The 21,104-nt window shown below is 46.7% G+C and overlaps 1 protein-coding gene across 1 annotated transcript in view; it reads right to left on the reverse strand.

The window, feature by feature from the left end:
* Positions 1–5,845: 5,845 nt before the first annotated feature.
* The window catches only part of SPATA48 (spermatogenesis associated 48), a 67,859-nt gene continuing 52,600 nt past the window's right edge, over positions 5,846–21,104 (reverse strand). Inside the window, exons 9-10 of the mRNA XM_032642590.1 lie at positions 10,664–10,771; positions 5,846–5,969 (exon numbers count right to left, since the gene is read on the reverse strand). Coding sequence (XP_032498481.1) covers positions 5,846–5,969; positions 10,664–10,771 — 232 coding nt within the window. The remainder of the gene's footprint in view (positions 5,970–10,663; positions 10,772–21,104) is intronic.

Genomic DNA, 21,104 nt, shown 5'->3' on the forward strand with positions numbered 1-21,104 from the left:
CACCATCAGCGTGAATGCTGCGGGAGTGGCCTTGCATGTCACTTTGCACCGGGGTGTGAGGAACCTACATTGTGGGGGGTGAGATGGGAACTGCCTTGATGACAGCAATTGTCAAAACCAACCATAATAAGAAAATACCAGCACAACAAATAAAACCACAGTGCAGTGTGTGAACCATTTGGATAGAACACAGAAGGACCGACTGTGACTCAAAGTCAGGAAAAAACACCAAAGATCAGGGCGTCCAGATATCGCCTTTTCACAAAAGTTTATAAAAAAGATATTGTGCGCCTACTGGATGCCCAGTACTCTTACGGATTCGCAGTTGTTACCACCCTTCCCCAAAGCCAATATAATGTATTCCCATTTTCCAGAACAGCATTAATTTGGGTAAACCAAGGTCTTTTATGGCAAAGATATAAAATTAGTTCCACTGGATGATCCATTAAGTGTATTTGTGTGTATGCGTATATACAAGTACACCTATCTTAACACAGGAAATATTTTTACTTTGAAAAATGCAGCGTAGTTTTTTGAAGAAAGATGGCTCAATTTACAACACTAAGGATTTATTCATTTATTTATTTATTTATCTGTGGTACACGGGCCTCTCACTGTTGTGGCCTCTCCTGTTGCGGAGCACAGGCTCCGGATGCACAGGCCCAGAGGCCATGGTTCACGGGCCCAGCCGCTTCGCAGCATGTGGGACCTTCCCGGATCGGGGCACGAACCCGTGTCCCCTGCATCAGCAGGTGGACTCTCAACCACTGCGCCACCAGGGAAGCCCTAAGGATTTACTTTTATTTTATTTTTTTAACATCTTAATTGGAGTATAATTGCTTTATACTGTGTGTGTTAGTTTCTGCTTTATAACAAAGTGAATCAGCTGTACATATACATATATCCCCATATAATCTGTGTACGTGTGTGAGCTGAGAGGAGCACATCGCTATTGTCTGTAGCCTCCTTGGCACAATCAACGTGTTTTTTACATTTTCTACGGCTCCTGTTGGTTCGCCAGCGTGAATGCCGGACGAGGACCCGCAACTCCTGAACTCACACATTGTTTCTTCTTGGGATATTTGCTGAATGACGAATGTGCACCGGTCAAGGGTAGCCACCTTCCACGCTATCTCAGGGAACGAGGCTCTCGGTACTGTTGGGGCCACTGTCATACCCATGTTTCTGATTGTAATCATAACACTATTTCTATATTCCTATGAATATGGAAATATATCATGTTCTTTCCCTCTCCGAAGTACGGCTCAGAGCCGCGAAGCAGCTCACCAGGACAGGGCAGGATTTAGATCCCATTCAGGCTGATCCTGAAACCCACGCTTGTAGCCAGAATGCCTCCTTGCCTCCCAGGCTTTAAATGAGAATAGTGACAGAAAACTCTGTCTTCAAAGCAGATGTTTGAAAAAAATCAATCCTGAAAATGTATTTTGCAGAGAAACCTACCTTCTCATCAGTTAATTGTAGTTATTTTGCATTTTCTTCTTTGCCTTTTATATTTTTAGCAGTTTATAGATCACAAAGCAGAACTCTTTGATTCCCGGAGATTAAAACAATCACGTCTACCCTAGGCTAAGGGGAGCAAACGGGCCTACCATAGAATGTTCTCATTTATTAGAAAATAGTCCTGGGTCATCAGGTTATTCCTGCTGCTGGGTGATTTGACCCTCTCCCGCCACCAACCTGATTCAGGCAGGACCAGCAGGGCTGGAGATTGCTCCCAACAAAAGGCAATGGGGACAGTTTTTACCACTCAGTGCCGGCTTGGGTTTTTCCTTCCTTAGCCAGTGCTTCATTATTTTGCATGAAACACTAACGGGGAAACATTAAAAATTTAATGTAATCTGTATCTTATCAGTTTCCTCAAGGGTGAAGGCATCTCCTAAGAGTCCAAGGCTCTTAACAGTAGAAACAGAAAAATCTGAAACCATGTGAAAGGAGGGGAAAACAGGTACACTGCCCCGCAGAATCAGTGGTCCCCGACTTGGGCATGTGCCAGAGGCCTCCAGAGGCCTGTGGAGCACCCCTGTTGAACCGGGCGCCTGGTTCAGGTCTGTTCGGGTTTCTAAGCTCATTTCTTTACTTAATACCCTTTGAGCTTCCTGGCAGGCATGGGGAAATGGAAGCACTTCCCATTTTAGCGTTTTCCATTTACAGGAAGTGTAATTTCACTCCTGTGTAGATTACAAATCATCAAATTTTAGAAAAGATTGAGGCGGATGGCTTACATAATCCTCACACTCAGACACCAGTTCTTCAAGAGGGACAAACGTTTTCCTGGTACTCAATTCATAAAAGACATTTGGGGGGTAGTTTCCTTTATAAGGGGCTTTGAAGTTTTAAGGATATTGTCTTTATATGACTTTTCAAATTTTCCAACTTTAAAGAAATACATGTCTACTCTAGTAGCAGTATAAAATACAGAATTAAAACTATTAACTTTTTTTTTACATTTTCCCACATTATTCTATATGTTCATATATAAAATTAAGATAATTAAATATACTGTTGTAAATTCTGCTTTTTGCACTTACCAATAATTGCATGTATATCTTTCCGTGATAATAAATACATAGAGAGCCCCATCATCTTTTAATGCATGTATTGTATTTTGGTATATTCATGGACAGCAGCTTATTAAATTTTCTCTTGTTGAGCATTGAGTTGTTTCTAATTTCTCAGTCATGAAATGCTGTACCTTCAACTCCTTTGTAAAACATATTTGCTCACTGGTGAAATTATTTGCTTGACAAAACCCTAAAAGTGAAATTGCTAAGTCTGAACTTATGCCACTTGGAAAAGCTCTTGAAACATTTTGCCAAATGCCCTCTGGAAAGGTGTTAGCAATGTCAAGACCGACTAGTGGAAGGTAAAGGTACGGACCTCTTCCCACGAGCGCCGACCATGGGTGAAAAGGGAAATACTACTGTTATTTCTCTAACACCCCAACATTTATTTATTGGCCACTTATATTTCTTGCTTTGAATATATTTGTTAATATCCCTTGTCTTATTTCTATTGGTATAATATATATATATTTTTTTATCATTGGCTGTTTTTAGAATGAGGATATGAATCTTCTGTCTGACATATTTTCCCAACAGGTTTGTCTTAAAATTTTTTGGCGGTATTTTTTAATATTAAAAGTTTATTTTTTTCTTCATGATTTCTGGCTTCAGCGGCCTCTTTGGAAAAAATTTCCCATTATCCACATGTTATAAACCAGTTCTCCTGTATTTCGAGGTCACCTGTCGAAGGCTGTAAATTATCCATTTAAAGCTGTATTCCAGGAGCAGTTTTCTTTTGTTCTATGGGTGAGACCTGGATCTTCCTTTCTGTTTTGTTTCCAAATAGTTGTCACTATATCATCTATTGAAAAAAATCTGTCCTGGGCTCAGGGGTTTAAAATGATTTATTTATCTGTCCATTTCTAGATTCTCTCTTCTGCTCTCCCGTGACTGTCATATTTTTCATAGTGTTACATTTGTGTAATGTTTTTACAATATTACATTGCAATATATTTATTTGCTAGAATAAGCTCATTCGTGTGCATTTTCTCTTCCAAGTGAACTCTTTAATAATTTCCGGCACTCTCTTCCACCTATGTTTTACAAAAGCTGCAGAGGTTCTCTGTGTCTGCGTCATCCCTGGTGGTAAATGAAAGCTGAGGCAGTAACACTGTAGGGAGGACTGGGCTTGGGGACAGCAGCGGCGGGCAAGCGTCAGAGTAATCCAAGACCAGAATTCAGAACCTGGAGAGCAGATGCAAATCCCTGAAGCTATCTTCCTTGATTTTTATGGTTTTCAGTTGAACTGCTGACCATGGAAACCCAAGTCATACAACTTGCACTTGGAGGTAAGGGCCACGGACACTGGTGTTGCTATGTTGGCCTTGGACTCTGGATCTGTGGTGAGCAGGGTTTGCATTTGAGCTTCACAGGTGAAAAGTCTGAGCCAGTTGTTGTGAAAATGAAGAGCTGCCATCTCTTTTCTGGATGTGGTCCGGGGATGCTGCGGACCAAGCCAGCATCCTTCTAGAAGCAGCTTTGGAGGTGCTCGGTGCTCTGATGGGTGCCCAGGGATCTGCACCGTGGAGGATGGAAACAGTTATCACAGGCTGCAGGGTGTTAGGATCGGGTGCTGCTGGTGCCCTGCCATAGAAAGGCCCAGAATGATAAACAGGTGGCTCGGATTTGGAGCAACAACTCCTCTTGACAAAGTGACCTGCCGGGGATGTTTATCGCAAATGTGATCTCAGGTCTCTGAATTCATCTACCCCCTGGACAGGGCTCATCCTTCCCATCTGTGTTTGGGTGAGAATCTTGCAGAGATGAAGATTTTTGTTGTAGTCCGATTTTTTGATAGAATTGCTCTTTCTGAAAATAATTACACAGCACGATCGGGTTCAGGTGAAGCCATTCCTTTTCTGTGAAGGCAAGTCAGCTCCGCAGGAGGGATGGAGGGTGGACGCCTGCCGTCCTGTGCATCCTGGCAGAAAAGCAGTGTGCAGGGAGGGTCTGCAGTCAGCGTCTAGGTCTGTAGAGGTGTCAGCTCAGGCAACAGATGATTCCCAAGCCAAAACAGGTGATTCTGCCCTTCCGATGGGAAAGCAGGGCCAAACTACCCCAGATGATTCACACATCTGTTTGGAGTTCTGTGGGATCCCTAGCTCATTCTGAATCTCTTGGGAGAAGGAGAGGTCATTCTGTCTCTGTTTGTTTTTTAATAACTCAGGGAAGGTTATTTGGTGTGCTGAGAAATGGAGTGGCCAATGTTCTAAATCTGGAAAGCCTGGGTTCTTGTTCTATTTCTGCTAGTTATGAGCGTGTGACCTTTGATCAGTATTTCCCTTCTCCTAGTCTCAGTCTGCTTATTCATAAAATAGCAAGAGATTTGAAAAATGCCTGCTGTGGGGCTGTGGATCAAATGTGCTAAGATTGGGCTTCCCTGGTGGCGCAGTGGTTGAGAGCCCGCCTGCCGATGCAGGGGACACGGGTTCGTGCCTCGGTCCAGGAAGATCCCACATGCCATGGAGCGGCTGGGCCCGTGAGCCATGGCCACTGAGCCTACACGTCTGGAGCCTGTGCTCCACAATGGGAGAGGCCACAGCAGTGAGAGGCCCATGTAACACAAAAAAAGAAAGAAAAAAATGTGCTAAGTTTTATGCAAGCTAATGGGATCTACAGACGTGTGGATACAAATATAACCACGTGTGGGAGGATAGAGGGATCCCACACAGCCTGCATCCATGCCTGAGAGGTTCTGGAGCTGGAGCTCCACTTGGTCACGGCCCAGCCAGGCCACACGCTGACCCTAATGTGGTTATGTGGGGGCACTCCTGCCTCAGACCCTCATGGAGCCTGGGGTGCTCTTGTCTCTCAGGAAGAGAAACACTGGAGCCAGGCAAAATCCGGCTTCTATCTTCTGTATCACAGGCGCTGTCCCCATGTGATACACTCTGTGTGAAAAGAATGCCCCTCTCTCTCTTCATATTCAGTTTTCTCATCGACAGCATACGGGCCTTGGACTGGGTAATCTGTGATCATAAAATCTGTGATCTAGGCTTCACAGTTAGAATTCCCCACATGAACCCCAGACCTCTAGGTAGCCTGGCATTCCAACTCTAAAGAGGAATATTCTAAAATAACACCTCTGCAGCTGGGGGCTTCCAGAAGACCTTGGCTGCCATCCTGGAATGGTGGCACCACCAAACCTTGTCCAACCTGTACAGACACACTGGGAACATGCTTTATTTGATTTCTTTTATTTCCCCATTGTACTGTGCATGGTGCCTCCCCAAGACTCAGGTGTCACTCAGGGCAGGTCCCTTTCAGTAGCCTACAGTTTCCTTTTCCTTCTTATTGAAGGGGTTGTAGGGTTTCACAGTTGTGACCATTCTAGACAGTGGCCCCTGGTGACGGAAGAGGTCAACTGCCATTTCTCTCCGTAAGGTGCTGTAAGAGAATGGAGGGGAAAAAAGACACATAAAATAAAAGCATATAACCTCATCTATCCTCCAACAAATGATATACACGTCGGGGTGCGGGGGGGCAGGGAGAGAGAGAGGAGAAGCACAGAACAGAAAGAAAATTGTTAGTCCTTGTGTGTATTGTTTCCTTTATTTCATTTATTTGCATTCAGTTCATTGATTGCATTCTATGCATTATATTGCCATCAGTTTCATTGATTGAAAACCTACTTTGTGCCTAGAATTACAGTAGATGCTAAGAATACAGAAAATACAGACAAAAGCAGGTGAGGCTGCAGAGAGGCAGCTGAATAACCCAGGGCCACCACACAAAGCCTCCGTGGGGGTGGGCTCAGGGTGTGAGGGCACCCAGAGGCAAGGTCACCTTTCTGGGTTGGGGAAGGACATCCACCCAGTGTCTATGTCAGGGAGGAATCCGGAGGGTCACGGTAAAGGCCAGCTGGTGCAAAGGTTGGAGTTCAGGGAGACAGGAAGGTGGGAGGGCATGGAGCACGTGGACGGGGAGAGGGAGACAGGGGCAGAGGCGGGACGGGCCATGTGCAGGGCTGAGCACTGGCCTCACCCTGCAGGTGGGGTAACCTGGTGGCTCCCTCACGATGCTCTCAACCCACACCTTAGTCTGCTCATCTCTCCAATGGAAACGATGCCCTACCAAGTTTCTGGTGAGAATTAAAAGAAAGGAAATAACCGTGAAAATGTAGAATACTGTGTATGTAAATGATGCTTTCCGAACACCTTTTGTGTCCAGAGGTGTCCACGTCAGCATGGACCTGGGTCATGCCATCTCTCTTGAACAACTGCACACAGCCTGTAGCGGGTCTCCCATGAATCTGCTGCTACTTGAATCACACACACACACACCGCGATGCTCGTATGTGGCAGAAGTTATAGAGGACACGGCAAATGAATCTCAAGCACCCTGTTTTTACACTGCGATTATCGTGAAGTGACAATAGTTTTTTCTGATGTTGTGAAAAAAGGCTGTTGAAATGAGAACTCCTCCTTCTGTGAAGGTTGAATTCTGGTGTGAGGGATGCACAGGAAACACTGAGCTGTGATGCAAACAGGAGTGGACGCCCTACCTTCAGACCTGGAGACTCACAGCATCCCTCTGACCCATCTCCTGCACCCCCGTCTCCCCGCCTTGAACCCCTGTCCCATCATCCCTTCCCTGCTCCTTTGCATCTCCTCTCAGCAGTACCCATCCTAGGGCACTGCTGGTGTCCTGCACACCACCCTCAGCATGTGTTATGGGGACCGCACGGCCCTCCCTCCCTTGGCATTGACATTCAAGGCCTAAGCCACTCAACCCCACTCAACCACCACTGCGGCCCATCGGCCACAAACTCCACCGCAAGTGCGCCATTCTTGCCCTGTGGGAGCTCTTCATGTGACTGTAAGAGGAGAGCCATGAGCTGGAGGAGGGAGAGGGCTGGGGGCGGCGTGGAGCTGCGAGGGAGGGCAGGCTGGCTGCTCGAGGCGAAGGTCTGATGTAGGGAGGCCCTGGGCCTGGCCAGCCAGCAGCGAGGGCACAGGGCTGAAGGGGAGCTGGAACTCACAGGGAAGGAAGAACCTTTGAGGCAAGTGGGAGCTTGCCTTTCTGGGAGGAAAGGAAACAGGAGTAGTGGTGAGAGTAGCGATTCTGAAGTGGGGGGAGGACACGGGGGTGGCGGTCCACCGGAGCAGGTAGGCGGGGGGCCTGGGGAGCAGCAGGGCAGCCCTCTGATGGGGAAGGTGGAGGGCTGCTGCCACCACGGGGTGGAGCTAGCTTTCCACGGAAGGAGAGCCGCGAGGGGAAGCCGTCAGGGCAGGCCCTGGGCAGGCGGCTTCTCAGGAACAGTGGGAGAAACAAAGAGCGCCTGGAGGCCGTCAGCTTACTAAGGGCTCGTGATGATACTCAACAGAGACTCAGACTCTCACGGCCGCTGGAAGCTTTTAGCGAAGAGAAAACAACAAAAACACATTAAGTGTAGTGTCACAAAAAAGCAGAGGCACTACTTCACCATGGAGAACCTCAAAGACCTGACTTTTTCTGATCACAGGGGCCAGGACAGGTGCAGACCACTGGCCACCCTGCTGCAGGCCGCCGGCCTGTGTCAGCAGAGTGCTGTTAAAAATCTACACGCCCCCCTGTGCCTTCTCACCACAGAGCCCCGCTGCCACATCAGGAGCCCTTGTTTGGGGGGCGCAGGGGTGATCGGGCTCCCAGCCCAACACGAGTCTGTCATTTCGTGTCACACAGTGGGTGACACTGTCCGTGTTTCCAGAGCCGGTGTGCACCCTGAGAATGAGAGCCCCAGAGAAGACTGCTCCACGGGACCTTGGGCCCCACTCTGGGACAGCAGGTGACAGCCGTGTGTGCAGTATGTGTGGGGTGAGTGTGGGGCTGCCAGGGGTCAGCAACCAGCCTGAGTCTTAGGCCGTTACCCCAAACGGCCTAAAGACTCAGGCTCTTTTCTCAAGTAGCAACAGTGACCACAGTAGGAACAGGAGTAGTAACGGTGGAGGCTAGTTTCCCACATAGGAATAAAGATTCCTCTGAAATATATTAGGGACTTTGGACCGCTAGCTCAAGTGGCTGCAGAAACACGCCAGACCACAAGGCTGTCGGGGACGAGGTCTGAGAGATTTGGGGTGAGAGGATGGGCTGTGGACAGAAACGGCGACGGGTGAGAGCCGGCTGCATTTGCCAGAAAAAGCATCCTCGAGTTTGCTCTCTCCTCGATCGTGAATTGCCCAGATGCAGGGCGTTACCCTGGCTTTTCTGGGCAATAAGCCTAAACGACAGATATAAGGATGCATTTAATTTTCACGTTGCCTCTTTAGGTCCTTCAGAGGAAGTAAAACACTGTGTCTAAATTTCTACCAGCCCTTCCTTTGGGATTTGTGTGATGTTTGACAATGTGTCTTGAGAGAAAACGGACTGAATGCAAAACACCAGCCTAGAAAGCCAATGACCTTCTTGAAAATGTTTCCCACCGGGTGGCCCAGAGATGCCGGCCAGTTGGCAAACTGTCCGAGCTAAGCTCAGTTGACGATGCGCCCCGTCGCCTTGTGGTCACTGCCCTTACCACGCGGCTCTCTACACACAGTTCACACTGAGGCGGGCGGTGACCTGAGAGCTGCCTCCCTAAGACCCCATGGCTGCACGATGAGGGCTGCCCGGGGCAGGCAGAGGCCTGCCCTCGAGTATCTGTGAGACGAAGCCCACTGCCCCGAGAATCACGGCGTGGACCACCTCCTCCCTTTGTGAAGTCTTCGCTGCACCCACACAGATGCCCTGCTGGCCTGGAGCCTCAGTTTCCTTACCTGTCAAATGGGAACACAAGAGACCTTCCTCACACGGTCACAGGGTTGATGAGACCAGTCAGTCCTTACAGGGCAGCGTCCCAGAAGCCCTCAGCTGTTAAGTGACCGTCACTATGAAGACACTGGGCATCCTCCAGGGTAACTGTTTATCCCTCGCCCACCGCTAGACTGGGAGCTCCTTGCAAACTGGGTCTAACTCTTGTGAATTCCTGGCACTGTAAACATGTGTTGACACAACATTTGTTGAATGAACCACACGCACATGAGTGTATGACTAGCGAACTGATGTATGAACCACGGGCCGAGGTCCACGAGGCCCCACCAAATCCTGCCTCTCGGGATGATCAGGAAGCCCCTCAGGGCAGGAGCTCGGACTCTGCCTGCAGGTCAGCACCCACCAGCCCCCCTGACCGCCTGGCTTCCTGGGTCCCTGCCCAGGCTCCCTCTCCGACGTCACCCTGCCTTTTCTTCTGCACAGCATGTGTCTCTGTCCAAAATCGTTTTAATTCATGTCTTCAGATACTTGTATGCCTCTTTGCTTCTGTCTTTCACGCCAGAACGTAGGTTCCTGAGAGCCTGGAGCTTTCCCGCTCAACCCGGTGAGCACAGAGCCTTCAGCAGTGCCTGGCCCAGGGTGGGTGCTCAAAGAATGTTTCAGGAATGAGTGGATTCTCCACCAAAAAGGAGAAAAGGCACCAATGGAGGCGGGGGGCTGCATCGGTCCCCCCCCAGATGCACACCCCCCGACCCACCACGAGAGCGTATTTACTGGCACGGGGCCAGCCTCTGGACCCCGCATTTGCATCTTCAGAGCTGTGTTATCTTATTTGCAAGGCCAGGACGTCCATAAGATGCTTTCAAATTTGAGGTGTGATGAGCAATAATGCGTTGCTTCTCACTGGCAGCTTCAACACACAGGGTCTGCGCTAAACCCCCATCAGATGTCTCCTGTTTTCAATTTGCAAAACAGAGTTTAAAAATATATATGGCTTCCAACCGAATGTTGTCTTTCGTGAAAAGTAAGGTGGCTAGTCACAAGAAGTGAAGACGTGTCCCGTGCAGCGTGTTCCATGCGTGTTCTGGGGACAATGCAGAAGGGTGATGTGTATGCAGAGCTGAGCCCAAGAGGCAAAGATACCATCCACCTAAGATGCATGAAATATCTCAGTATGCTCCTTTGAGCAGCAACAGTGGGGAATGGACTCTTCTGTCTTTTGGGACTCGACACCCTATTTTTTAAACAACGTAAATTTACTCTTAGTACTGAATGGCTCCTTAATGGGCTAATCATCATTAGGACACCTCCCCACCACGTATCTGAGCGCACTGAGTAATAGGACTCATACTTACTGGTGCACTCCTGAATCGGGCGAGGGGGTCGTTGATGGATGATGAGAATTTGCTGGATGGGTGGCTGTGAAATGAACCTTACCAGTGTATCCTGGAATATTTGCAGAGCTAAAGGAAAGAGGGCAAGAAAGGAAAGGAAAATAACAATCTGTGAAATAGTCACGGTCACCAGCACCCAACTATGAAAACACAAAGGAGGACGCAGTCTAAAGGTTTTGTCCCACGTCAGGTCTGGAAATCTGGCTGCCAGACAGGAAAGCGTGTGGGCAGGGGCCAGAGATGTGCAGATGACAGCCCTGCTCTAGGACTAAAGAAACTTACTTCAGGCCCATGTTTTTCTACTGTTTCAATTTGCATGTGTTTTACATACATGATTCACAGTTGAGCTCTGTTTTCTTTCTTTTTTTTTTTTTTTTAACATCTTTATTGGGGTATAATTGCTTTACAATGGTGTGTTAGTTTCTGCTTTATAACAAAGTGAATCAGCTATACATATACGTATGCTCCCATGTGTCTTCCCTCTTGCGTCTCCCTCCCTCCCACTCTCCCCATCCCACCCCTCCAGGCTGTCCCAAAGCCCCGAGCTAATATCCCTGTGCCTTGCGGCTGCTTCCCCCTAGCTATCTACCTTACTACGTTTGTTAGTGTGTATATGTCCATGACTCTCTCTCGCCCTGTCAAAACTCACCCTTCCCCCTCCCCATATCCTCAAGTCCGTTCTCCAGTAGGTCTGCGCCTCTATTCCTGTCTTATCCCTAGGTTCTTCATGACATTTTTTTCCCTTAAATTCCATATATATGTGTTAGCATACGGTATTTGTCTTTTTCTTTCTGACTTACTTCACTCTGTATGACAGACTCTAGGTCTATCCATCTCATTACAAATAGCTCAATTTCATTTCTTTTTAAGGCTGAGTAATATTCCATTGTGTATATGTGCCACATCTTCTTTATCCATTCGTCCGATGATGGGCGCTTAGGTTCTTTCCATCTCCGGGCTATTGTAAATAGAGCTGCAATGAACATTTTGGTACATGACTCTTTTTGAATTTTGGTTTTCTCAGGGTATATGCCCAGTAGTGGGATTGCTGGGTCATATGGTAATTCTATTTGTAGTTTTTTAAGGAACCTCCATACTGTTCTCCATAGTGGCTGAACCAATTCACATTCCCACCAGCAGTGCAAGAGTGTCCCCTTTTCTCCACAACCTCTCCAGCATTTATTGTTTCTAGATTTTTTGATGATGGCCATTCTGACTGGTGTGTGAGCTCTGTTTTCTAATGAAGGAGGACAGGTTTTCCTTACCAAAGAGTGGACCTGGGTCCCACACGGAGCTCTGTGACACCAATTCCAATATCAGTCACAACTGTGATTTTTTTTTTTTTTTGATACACGGGCCTCTCACGGCTGTGGCCTCTCCCGTTGCGGAGCACAGGCTCTGGACGCGCAGGCTCAGCGGCCATGGCTCACGGGCCCAGCCACTCCGCGGCATGTGGGATCTTCCCGGACCAGGACATGAACCCGCGTCCCCTGCATCAGCAGGCGGACTCTCAACCACTGTGCCACCAGGGAAGCCCACAGCTGTGATTTTTAAATAATATTTATGTCTTGCCACCGTTAAAGTACTGATTTCATATAATTTCCTGAAATTGCACAAATTTAACTCAATTCCACTTACTCCTCTGCTTCCCTGGTCCTTTTCCCCTCCAGAGAGAGAGAGAGTAAAAGAAAAACACAAGAAGGTCTGGCAGGGTTTTTCAGTGTGGGTATAAAATCCCTCTCTAGGGGCTTCCCTGGTGGCGCAGTGGTTGAGAGTCCGCCTGCCGATGCAGGGGACGCGGGTTCGTGCCCCGGTCTGGGAGGATCCCACATGCCGCGGAGCGGCTGGGCCCGTGAGCCATGGCCGCTGAGCCTGCGCGTCCGGAGCCTGTCCTCCGCAACGGGAGAGGCCACAACAGTGAGAGGCCCGCGTAACGCATAAAAAAAAAAAAAAAAAAAAAAAAAAAAAAAAAAAAAATCCCTCTCTAGAACGGCGAGCAAACATCCAAAAGAAATATTTTAGTGGGTAATTCAGAGAAGTGTGAATAATAAGTATTGTTTTTGCCATTTTTACAGCATATAAAACCCTTTCCATGGATTATTTCCTGAGGAAGAGGTGGGCCCAGTCCCAGTGCCGCTTAAGACATGCAACCTCACCCTCAAGTGCGAGGAAACATGTGAGGTTGAGACTATTTTCAAAGAGCAAGCACACGCTCTCTGCAAATCACAAGGCTCCCTCCAATAACACCCATCTCTGTGAAGTTCAGCTCTCAGGGTCCTCTTGCTGCCATGGCCAGGGCTCAGCTTGCCCCGGCCACTCCAGGGCCCCTCCTCGGGAGCGTGACATTCCTCTGGCGAGGGTCCTTATCCTCGATGGAGGCCCAGACGCAAGGCAAACAGCAGCAAGGACCGAGCCCCCATGGAAGGCAGAGGGACGGCTCCTCTGAGGGTCTCCTGGTTTCGTCCCATGCTTTCCACACATCCAATAAGCCAAGGAAACCTCCAAGCAGCACTGACCGCAGGAGGAATTTTCGAAATACGGAGCTTAAGGGAGGGTGCTGCGTACAGAGTCAGGGACAGGAAGACAGTGGAGGGCGGGGCAATGAACGGGGTGGGCTCAGGGGCAGGGTCTCAAATCTGGGCCTCAGCTACGAGAGGGGCGACAGTACCAAGCTCAAGGGCATGAGCAGGAGGGAGGCCAGATTCTACTTGTGTCTGTGGGCAGGCAGGTCCTCTGGCGTCCTTCTGGGCACTGATGATGTGCCCCTGGCATCAGCACATTACGGGAAATGACGTATCAGGTAGGAATTGCCCCAGTAAAATCCTGTGTCTCTTCCAAGCGCATCAGCCTACGACTTGCTGGCTTGCAGGCAATAAAGCAGGGGACCCCGATGCAGACAAAGTGAAGGGCAAGCACATCAAGGGCAACAGAAGAGTAAGCTGTGCAAGTTAGTGGATCTTGTGAGGCCAGGAAAATCAGGGAGCCAGGCCTGCCCTGCCCTTGTCTCTGCCAGCTGCAGCCCGAGGGTGCACGTGGCCTCCCAGCGCCCTGGGGGTCAAAGGGATTCAGTGAAGGTGAAAGCAACTGGCAAGTCTTTAGCACTTAGTAGGTGCTCAATTAATCGAGCATGTAAGATTTTAAAGAAATAAGAACTGTACAAAATAGGAGCCTGGCAGGCGAGGAATGCAGTTCATCCAGGACAGGCAGCCCGAGAGAGGTGAAGACAGACAGTGGTTTCCAAACGCTGCTGCGTCCTGACGACTCACGGGGATTTTTAAAAGGTACTGATGCCTTACTCCTACCCCCAGACATTCGGATTTAATTGGCAAGCCGTGTAACCCGGGAATTGGGGTTTTTAATCTCTCCAGATAACTCCCGTGGGCAGCCAGGTTTGGAAGTCTCTGTTTCGGGCTTGTTGCAGGGACCTGGGTGAGTAAACCACTGCTGTCCAATTCTAGGCAGGGCCCTTCAGGGTTTCCTGGAATTTTCTTAAAGAATTGCAGCTGTATGTCACAGAGGTAACAAAAAATGGGGCAAAATCATTCATGTGTTGTGTCTCTCCCCAAACATTCATTAAAGCTTCCATGCATGTTACAAAGGAAATCCCCTTCCTCTGCGTGAGAGGTTTTTTCCACTGCCCTTAAAACACCTGCAGGATGAAAATGTCTCTGAAGTCATAACCTTCCATCAGAGCAGTTAAGAAGTCAAAGGTGGAAGCAAGTGACGTGTCAATCACAAGAAGGGCTTGATATGAAACATCACCCCACTGTATGTGCCTTGTGGCATACAGGTTATTGATGTTAAACGGTATTATACATTACGTTATAATAATGATATTATATTACGTCATATCTAAAAATAACACCCATGCACGAATGGACTGAATTAAAGATAAGCTGCTTAGGCCTGAGAAATGAATTCGGTTGCATAATAAACTGTCACATATTTGAAAACGAAAGTCCTCACCCACGCTGCTTCTAAAAGCTATTCCATTTAACCCTTTGGCAGGGACATCACAGGGGGACTTTTTTCCGTCTTCAGTGCAACATGTTGACCTTATATCAAGAGGAGAACAGTCTCTGGGGGACACTGCAGACCTGCGGCTGATGGGTGACACGGTTTTTCAGATGGAAGAAACAAAGATATTAGAGACACGGAAATGTACAGGCTCTAAGAGAATTTCCAGAGCAGTTGTACGTTCAAACCCACTCCCCCATTTAAGGAAAGCGAGAGAAACAGGAAACCATTTAAAGATAAGCGAAGTCTTCATGTTTGCCTTTGCTCCATAGTGTTTTGGGCACCTTCTTTGGTGCCCAGTTCCCACAATAAGCCTAGAGTTGGTTCACTAATGGGTAAGTTTGAATAAATTTTTGCCTAAGTTTACAGCTAATTGGTTTTGCTCAGCAAAGCATAATAAAATAGAAATTAAATAACTTGAGAAATATAAGGAACTTCGGTAAATCAGTTAGAACGAGGGAGCCAGATGGTGTGTAATGAAAAGCTAAATAGAACATAAGGAAAACATGGAGAAAACCATGTTATATGTAGACTATAGGTCATGCATACATGGATTAGAATTCCAGTGTGCACACGTTCTCTCCCTGTACCACAGGCCTGACGAATCCTCACTGAGTGTGCGCCCTTCATGACACTTAACGTGAGTTGACTGGTTTAATCTCCCAACACTCTGGGTCGCTGGTCCTGGTATCATGCCCATTTCATAGATGCAGGCACTGGGGCCTCAGAAGAAGTCCAAGTCATGTGCCCAGAGACAACCGAGCTGGCAGGTGGCGGGACTGACCCGACCCAGAAGGCCCTGACACCCAGACTGCCAGTCGCGCCGGGAGAGCTGTGCTGGGTCAGGGTGGTCGGCGTCGTTCAGGGCGTGGGCGTAGTGCACGTTCAAGCCACTTGGGCCCTCGTTCATTGAGAGCTATTCTGTGTCAAGTACAGATCGAGAAGAACTCAAACAGGCCTGACGCCTGACAGCTTTCACGCTAAGCAGTAAAGTTGTTAAATGCACGACTAGAGGTTTACAGAATCCAGGTGGGGCAAAGATCGCTGAGGCACAGGAAGAGCCGGAGGGTGGGAGAGGGACACAGAGGGAGGCGCGGGCTCAGACTGTCCCAGGGCTGGCATCGGCCTTCAGGGCTGCCCCCGCCAGCCCTGTGATCCTGGACACGGGATGGGAGCTTTCTGAGCCACCTCTGCCTAAGTCAGGGGTGGGGGGATGTGCAGCTCCCTTGCAGGGGCAGGGGGCCGGGTTAGCTGGGCCAAGTGCTGGCCTAGTGCACGTGTGGACAGAGAAGCTGGCAGGCCTGGGAAGGCTGAGGGGAAGGAGGGTCTGGGAACTGTGACTGGTTTTGCTGACCGTTCTGTGAGAAATCTAGATAAGACCAGAGTCATGCTGGCCGCTGGGCTGTGCCTCCCTGAATGAGGTAAGATGTGGTAAGATCCCCAGGACCTGCTCAGGAATTAGTGTCACTCCTACCGTCACCACACTCTAGAGGATGTTCTTCTCCCTCTGTTCTCAGGGAACCTTCCCCTCTGGCATCCGGGAGGGGACACAGAAAGGAGCCGACAGCCCCATCAGAGCAGGGCTGACGCCCAGGAAGCGCTCACTGGCCAGAGGCTGCCCTGGGGACTGAGGGGCTGTTCTCCTTAACCGCTCATGGAATGAGTACCTGGGGCTCTTACATAATTTACTCTGCTTCAACCTCCCCATCTGTAAAGTGGGGAGAGAACTTATTCCCGCACCTCTGGCTTCATCACACTGCTTTGAAAAACAAATGAGAGAGTCGATGTGAAAGTTCTCAGAAAAGGCAGAAGTGTGGGCTAGTGTAAGGAACTGCTATTCATAGCCCGTCTTGAACCTGCCTTGTGGTCAGATTTTGTTAAAGGTGCAGCGCACCCAGGGACGGGCAGGGCGGCCCCTTCTTCCATCTCAGGCCTTGGCCCAGGGGTGCCTGGAGGTCACTTTGGACAACTACTCATGATTTGCAAATGCTTCATCAGAGAGACAGCAGAGGTAAAGGCACAGTGAATACGAAACTGGGTGAAGTCCTGAAATAAAAGATTATGATTTAGTGGAAGACAGAACGGTGGAGGCGTCAGGCTGGTTTGGGAAACCAAACGGCAAACAGCGTCTGGAAAGCACCGGGTATGGGGTCGGAGGGCGCAGCCTCTGCTCTGTCACCTGGACGTGCCTCTCTCCTGCTCGAGCCCCAGCGTCCTCCTCGTTGGTAAAGGGAGGGGCTGGACCAGCTGAGATGCACATACGTGAGAGCCCACGTGGTCCACGGCAAAAGAAAAACACTCTCCGTTTTCTTAGGAAAGGGCAAGGTTCCATGCTTTTGGATCCCGAGTCTGCACAGATGTGCTGTTACACATCATTCTATAGTCAGACACTTCGCACTGATGAGTCCTGAATGCTAGGCATTTCCAAACAATGTGGGCCACAAAATAATTACTAACTGAAAACAAACTTCTCTTCCATCTCATTTTATAATAAGCTCTTGCAAAGAATATGGCTCTAGTATTTAAGAGTAGCCTGAAAAAACAGATTGGGAAAAAAATGGGGGGGCTCCCTACGTTAGTCTCACCTTGTTTGCTTGACACAGATTATGAGTGAGGATTGACTTTTTACCTTTTTTGTGTGTGTGTGTAATTTCTACTCAGTGCCTGAGCTTCAAGAACTGTTGAAGCCAATGGATATCGTGGATTCTAGTTCCTAAACTAGGCCCAAGTTAGAAGTTAGGAACCTCAGTGGAAACTGAATTAATGTCTTGAGTTCCTTAACTAAATATCTTTTAATAACTGGCCCATCACTACCAAATCAGAAAATATTTTATTAATTTTAATGAGAAAACTCATGCAACAATTCTGCTCTTAAGGATTTGTTCTATAGAAATGGATGCATAAAACTGTGCAAAGATATATGTGGAGGATGTCTACTGCTGTATTTTTTTAACAATAGGAAAGATTTTAGGAACTACTTGGCCTACGTAAACTATGATACAGCTTGTAGTGGAATATCACGCAGCCATTAAAAAAGATTTTCAAAGCCCTGCATAGAGCCTGGGAAAACGTCCATTGCACCTGTCAACCCAACACCGCCCCACACTCGCGTGCACATACAGCGGCATGCAGCTACCTACAGGCAGAAATTCATGCACGTTTGGCGGTAAAGTCTAAAACATGTATCACTTTTCAACACTGGCCCTGAAAACGAAAGAGGTATTCCACTTTTGCCAAACATATTTGAATTGTTTTTATAATAAACACATTTGGAAGGAAAAGAATATGCTATTTGGTGAGCTTTAAGGCTAGCATTGAAGGTGTGCGTGCATACACATTGCACATAAACTCTGGTTCTACTGTAAATTTTTATAATACTTCCAGGAAAGGATTTTGTAACATGCTTAAAAATGTTTATATATTTTGACCTCATAATCCATTTCAAGGAGTCTCCCTTAAATAGATAACTCCAAATTAGAAGAAGATTCACTTAAAGAGTGTTTGACAGCATTATTTATCGTAGCAAAAGATGGAAAGAATTTACGTATGTAACCTAAGTGAACTAGTCAATGACAGTACAGCTACACCAATAAAAAATCATGATGAGTTCATAATAACATGTACCCATGATGATGTTGCAATGTTAAGGTAGTAAAAATTATATATGTAGTATGATCATAGCTATATAAATATACAAATACGAGATTCAGGATGACAGATGGAAATATGTCAAAATATTAATAATGCCTATGTTTCTGCGTAAAAGTTATGTTTTTATTGTTATTAATTTTTCCTGTACTTTTTTCTATAATGATCAGATTCAGTTCTACAACTTTAAAAGTTATTTTTAAAACTATTAGTATAGGGCTTCCCTGGTGGCGCAGTGGTTGAGAGTCCGCCTGCCGATGCAGGGGACACGGGTTCGTGCCCTGGTCCGGGAAGATCCCACATGCTGCGAAGCGGCTGGGCCCGTGAACCATGGCCTCTGGGCCTGTGCATCCAGAGCCTGTGCTCCGCAACAGGAGAGGCCACAACAGTGAGAGGCCCGTGTACCGCAAAAAAAAAAAACCCAAAAAATAACTATTAGTATAATCACCACCAATACATTGGGCATGTCGAATGAGATGGTGGCCAGAATACAAAATAAACGAATGAGGAAAATTTGAAAACATTTACCCTTTGGGGAAATTGGTGATTCCAACCACCTGAACCCAAGAGGCAGTAGCCTTGACTCTGTCTGCAATGCGGCTTCCACTGAAGGAGTCGGGGCAAGTACAGCTCCTGTCCTAATTGTCACGGGTTATGAGAACCTTAAAGATGATCTCATAAACGTATTTCCCTTTAAGAAAGTTTAAGATGAGGAAACAAAGGAAGAGTCATATTTGCTTTTGAATAGGATGGTACTCTACTGGGCACAAAGTAAGTTGATGTGTTTCTGGGTTTTGGACCTTATGCAAACGATGTCATGTTGTATGCATTCTTCTATACTTTGCTCAGTGTGGTACTGTGGAAAGGACATAACATTTTGTTTAGAGATTCAAGTATATGTAGCCAAACTATCAAGCAAAGGAAGCAAAGGATAAGCACAAAGTCTGATGTGATGACTTCTGGGTTGGGGAAGGAGACCAAGGAGATGAGGTTGGGAGGAATATACAGGTGGCTTAAAAGATACAGTACTATGTCCTTAGCTAGGCCCGGGATGCACAGGCATTTCCTTGTTATTTTGCTTTATATGTTACATATGACACTATACATTTTGTATCAATACTTCATAATAAAAATGGAAAACCTTTCTTTGTGTTAAAAGGTTAAGATTCTGTTAAAAAATGAAACCTCATCCAAAGAAACTTTGCAACCTCGGAGGCCCTCTAGTGGCCAATTTGGGGAAGTACAGTTAATGTCCAATTCTTTCACATAATCCATTCAATTTCCTTTCCTTAAAAACACTAATTAACAGCAAGATGAGGTGGAATGGCATGCTCCCAAATTTACTTAAGTTAAATGGTATGTTCTACATCAAATTTTTAAAATGCTGCCAGACTGCTCTTTACTATCCTTGAAGAATGACCCAGAAGAATACATTTCATTCTTTAGCAAGAATGTTTCATAAAACATTCCAAAATTCAGATGTACATTTCAAAGGAGAAATAAAATTTTATGCCAGTAGGATATTTTCAGTTGGGTTTATCCTCATATTCTTTCTTGAAAATTTTTTAGAATTGCCACGTTTAATAGCAATAACTTCCTTGCAGAAATTATGGAAGAATCATAACCAACGAACCCTTCCTCAGGACTCAGCTAAAACATCATAGCCTTCAAGTCTCGTGGGTGAAAGTGACTTCTCTGTACAACTGAGATCAAAAGCACTAAGCTCACTGCTCAGGAAACTCACTCCACGCTGCTCTATATTATCATTGTTGGTGAGCAGAGCTCACCGGCCCTGCAGGTTTGCAAGCTACGTGAGGGCTAAGTCTTTGTCACAGTACATGGAATATTTTATGTATTCTCTCCTCTTTTTTCTTTCTTTTTTGTTTTTGGTTGAAATAGATCAACTCATTTAATTCTTCAATGCAATAAGTTACAGAAATATATTTTAAAACCAAATTTAGTTTTGAAACATATTTTAGTTTGGCCAACTAGTCAAAAGAATTAGAGTCAGAATACATAACACAGGAAAATTCAAGATTATTATAGGGTGTAGAATAGGTCTGAAGGACAGCCAATGTGAAATTTAGCTATTTTGTCTCATGGACACAACTGATGTTTAAAAAAAATAGAAAGCAGCTAACATTTAACATACTGTCGTGATTCACACTATAGGCTTGCAGGATACCTCCTGCAAGGTTTTCAGTCACCACAGAAACTGATGGGGTAACAGCCATGATGTGTAGCAGCTCAGTGGCGTAATGAAGAAGATGTGGTACGTATATACCACGGAATATTACTCAACCATAAAAAGGAATGAAATAATGCCCTTTTCAGCAACATGGATGGACCTAGATATTATCATACTAAGTGAAGTAAGTCAGACAAAGACATACCATATGATATCACTTATATGTGGAATCCAAAAAAAGGGTAGACATTAACTTATTTACAAAACAGAAATAGACCCACAGACATAGAAAACAAACTTATGGTTACCAGGGGGTAAGGGGGGGAGGGATAACTTGGGAGACTGGGATTGATGCATACACACTACTATACATAAAGTAGATAACTAATAAGAACCTGCTGTAGAGCACAGGGAACTCTACTCAATACTCTGTAATGACCTATATGGGAAAAGAATCTAAAAAAGAGTGGATATGTGTGCATGTATAACTGATTCACTTTGCTGTACACCTGAAACTAACAACATTGCAAATCAATTATACTCCAGTAA

The sequence above is a fragment of the Phocoena sinus genome, chromosome 9, assembly GCF_008692025.1.
Source record: "Phocoena sinus isolate mPhoSin1 chromosome 9, mPhoSin1.pri, whole genome shotgun sequence".
In the NCBI taxonomy this organism is placed as follows: Eukaryota; Metazoa; Chordata; class Mammalia; order Artiodactyla; family Phocoenidae; genus Phocoena; species Phocoena sinus.